This window comes from Tenrec ecaudatus, chromosome 4 (assembly GCF_050624435.1).
Source record: "Tenrec ecaudatus isolate mTenEca1 chromosome 4, mTenEca1.hap1, whole genome shotgun sequence".
Lineage (NCBI taxonomy): Eukaryota > Metazoa > Chordata > Mammalia > Afrosoricida > Tenrecidae > Tenrec > Tenrec ecaudatus.
The window spans coordinates 19,791,736-19,795,517 of NC_134533.1; the positions used below are offsets into that span (position 1 = coordinate 19,791,736).

At 35.0% G+C, this 3,782-nt stretch overlaps 1 protein-coding gene across 1 annotated transcript; it reads left to right on the forward strand.

Moving 5' to 3' along the window:
• The first annotated feature begins 1,684 nt into the window (after window positions 1–1,684).
• Window positions 1,685–2,629, forward strand: LOC142446455 (olfactory receptor 5F1-like). The gene has a single exon (XM_075548205.1). The coding sequence runs from the start codon at window positions 1,685–1,687 to the stop codon at window positions 2,627–2,629; it is 945 nt and encodes a 314-aa protein (XP_075404320.1).
• The last annotated feature ends 1,153 nt before the right edge of the window (window positions 2,630–3,782 follow it).

Consider the following 3,782-nt stretch of genomic DNA (forward strand, 5'->3'; position numbering starts at 1 on the left):
CAAATAGATACACATAGCATCAGAAAGGGTATGCAAATTCGAGAGTATGCCATGTATTGCTTTAGAAAACATTGAAATAGCAGGAGAAAAGCAATGCAAATAGTCAATAAAATAATTTAATATGTCTTTGATGAATGTCTTTTAAAAAGAAGAGAGATCATGAATTTGATACAGTTTCTACAAGACTGATACCATCATCTTTGAAATATATTTACATATCCTTAGTGTCATATTTTGTTTTGTTTTTTGTCACTGAACTACCTGTCCATTGAGATTTGACTTCACAATTAATAACTATATCTAATTCCCACAGTGCCCAACCCTCTTGAAGAAGAAAAACATCTAAAAACAAACACACACAAAGCAAAATAAAAGTACCTTAGGATGTATGTGTTTAGAAGGTATCTCAAAATCTGCAAAGAAGTCATTGTAATTTACTTAGCCTTTTTTGACGAATATTTTGTTCTTCTTTTTTAACTCACAAATGGTAATGCATAATATTAAAGGAAATGATAAACTTTGCAGGTAAGATACTCTATAGTAAAGAAATATTAAAAATCATTATTTTTACAATAACAGAAATATTTTGTCTGCTATTAAAGGATGTTGCTTTAATATGGGTACAAACCTTCTAACAAACATAGTTATTTCAAGTAATGCCTTTGCTTTTTAAAAGGAAACAAATGTTCTGGTTATAATAGAAGTCAAAATATCACTTAGCCTCAATTGTCAAAATCGTTGCTACCTAGAGCTACATAAAAACTACGTCCAGGGAAAATGCGCAGATTTGGGGCAAATGATTGTGCACAGTCATTCTATTTTGTCATATTGGGTCACAATGAATCGGAATCAGATGGACACACAACAGTAACAAGCTGTTAATTTAAGTTTCAAGCCTTGTAAGGTTTGAAAGCATGTTACTCAGCTGGGGCATGTGTTAACAAGGAAACTGTGCATATGTGCTTTATTGTCTTTGTACCATTTGATGTACTGGCTTAAATTTATGTCAATAATTTAATATAATTTTATCCTTATAATTCATCTATGTATGCATGAAAAATTAATAACTACACCTTGAAATGGAATTCTAATATATTAGTACAGCAGCATTAAAAAATTAAGTTTAACTTTACTTAAAGATTCAATTTCATAAATGAATTATGTGAATTATTTATTCATAATTGCTTGCTCATCTAGTGGCTTGATGGCATAATGAAATAAAATATTAAATGCATGCTTTCAATATAGATTTTATAGGTCTTTTATTTAATTCCTTAATTGATCATTGTGCAGAGTAGTTTTAAGGGAGAGAAAATATTATCCTTGGGTTACATAATTGTACAGAGACTCAGGGAGGCATTGGAGAGCATATTGCTTTGCATTTTATTGTGGTCTGATATGGGTATAAGGAAACAAAATATATTTTCAGAAGCCAGAATCTGTGGATTTAACTAAGTAATTCAAAAGCTTACAAGCTGGCTTCAGTTCATATAAATGCCTTGAAAAACAAATTTGTTTTCAAGTAATGCCTTATTTTCCTCCTTTTTTCAGTCATCCCATTTACCGTGCTAATTTGCCCCCACATGTAAATATCCTCATTGACAAAACGACTTCTTCCTGTAAGGTTTTGGGGAGGCATATATCGACGACTAACACAAAGCTTAAGCAAACTGTACTGTAACAGATGATCAGAAAAAACGACACCTTACTGACTGAATTCATCCTGTCAGGATTAGCAGACACTCTGGAGTTACAGATTATCCTGTTTTTGCTGTTTTTGGTGGTTTACATATTTACAGTTCTGGGGAATTTAGGAATGATCATGCTCATCAGGATCGATCCTCGACTGCACACACCCATGTATTTCTTCCTGGCTAACTTGTCCTTTGTGGATGTCTGCTACTCATCCACTATCACCCCAAAGATGCTGGTAGATTTACTGTCTGCGAAGAAAAGCATCTCCTTTGCTGGTTGTTTCCTGCAGATGTATTTCTTTATCGCCCTGGCAACGACAGAGTGCATCCTCTTTGGGTTAATGGCCTACGACCGCTATGTGGCCATATGTAACCCCCTCCTTTACTCCTTAGCAATGCCCAGAGGAGTCTGCCTGAAAATGGCCGCTGGAGCCTTTTCAGCTGGCTTGCTGAACTCCATGGTTAACACAAGTTATGTGAGCAGTTTGCCATTCTGTGGTCCCAATATCATCCAGCACTTCTTCTGCGATAGCCCCCCTCTTTTTAAGCTCTCTTGCTCTGACACGCGCCTGAATGAAAGCATCTTTTCCACTTTTGCTGGTGTGAATATGGTCGGTTCTCTGCTGGTCATCCTCATGTCCTACTCTTACATCCTCTTCTCCATCTTTCGTAAGCATTCGGGCGAGGGGAGGCACAAGGCACTCTCAACTTGTGCTTCCCACTTGACGGCTGTCACTCTGTTCTTTGCAACGTCCATCTATACGTATCTGAGACCCAGTTCTAGCTACGCCCTGAATCGGGACAAAGTGGCTTCTGTGTTCTACACAGTGGTGATCCCCATGTTGAATCCCCTGATCTACAGCCTCAGAAATAAGGAAGTAAAGGCGGCATTTTGGAATGTCATTACCAGGAAAAGAATCTCTTCATTTCTGTGATTGCCTGCTTAATTTTTTTAAATAAGTAGAATATTTCATTATCATTCAGAAACTAGATGAAACATACTGGTTTTCACCAGACTCGTTCAAAGTAGTCATGTTCTGTACATGCTGAAAGGTCTATGTTTCCTTTCAGAAATATGAAAAATTGAAATATTAACATAGGACCCCAGAAACTTCACCTTATAATTAACTTATAATTCCACTGGGTCCTAAAAGATAGAGGTAATTTATAAGAAAATCTTGCTCATTTAAATTAAGGGATTATGTGTTTAGAGATGAAAATTATAACCTTAGATGACTAATCACCCAGAATATTTTGGATTATGCATTCATTTTTCCACATTTTAAGATAACTGCTTTTCATATGCCACATACTTTTAATGTCAGTGTTATCATAGATTTTCCTTTACAATGTTTTACAACATCTCAAGGAGGCTTATGCTTGGATTAAACTTCAGAGCTATAGTTTTACTACAAGTCTGAATTTTCAAACATTTTTATCATTCCATATGCATATATATACACATTCATTAAAGAATAAATATAATTTTGTACAGAAATGTGAGTTTAAGAACACTATTGGCTGAATAGAATGCACCAATAAGAGTACTGTTTCCATAGCTTATCCTTCTCCTCAAAACTTTTTAAGGACCTTTGTGTTCTTTTCTCTCTCCTGGACGACAACACAGAATCAGGTCCAAACACACCCAGACACTAAGAACGTTTCAAGGAGCACGTAGCTCCAAAGGAGTTCAATAGATACTCAGTGAATGGACATGATATATATTCCTTCCAATTGCCTCAGCACTTACCTTTTGGTAGAATTATTTTCTCAATTGTCAATACATTAGAAATTTATCTCAATATTAATATTAAGCATACTTAATCTAGAAGTAAGCATAAAAAGGTGCACTTACAGTGTGTGTTTTCAGGGATTCACATCCATGGCTTAAATAGTATAAAAGAAAACACTCATATAAGGCTGTTTCTGGTGTTGCATTTAGAAATAGAAACAATTTGGAGATCAAATCTATTTTTTCTGATATTTGGAATATTACCAAATATTCCAACAATCAGACAAACATGCCAATAAATACAAACAAACAAAATTCTCACTGCAATCTAAACTGCATTCTGACTGACGGAGTAC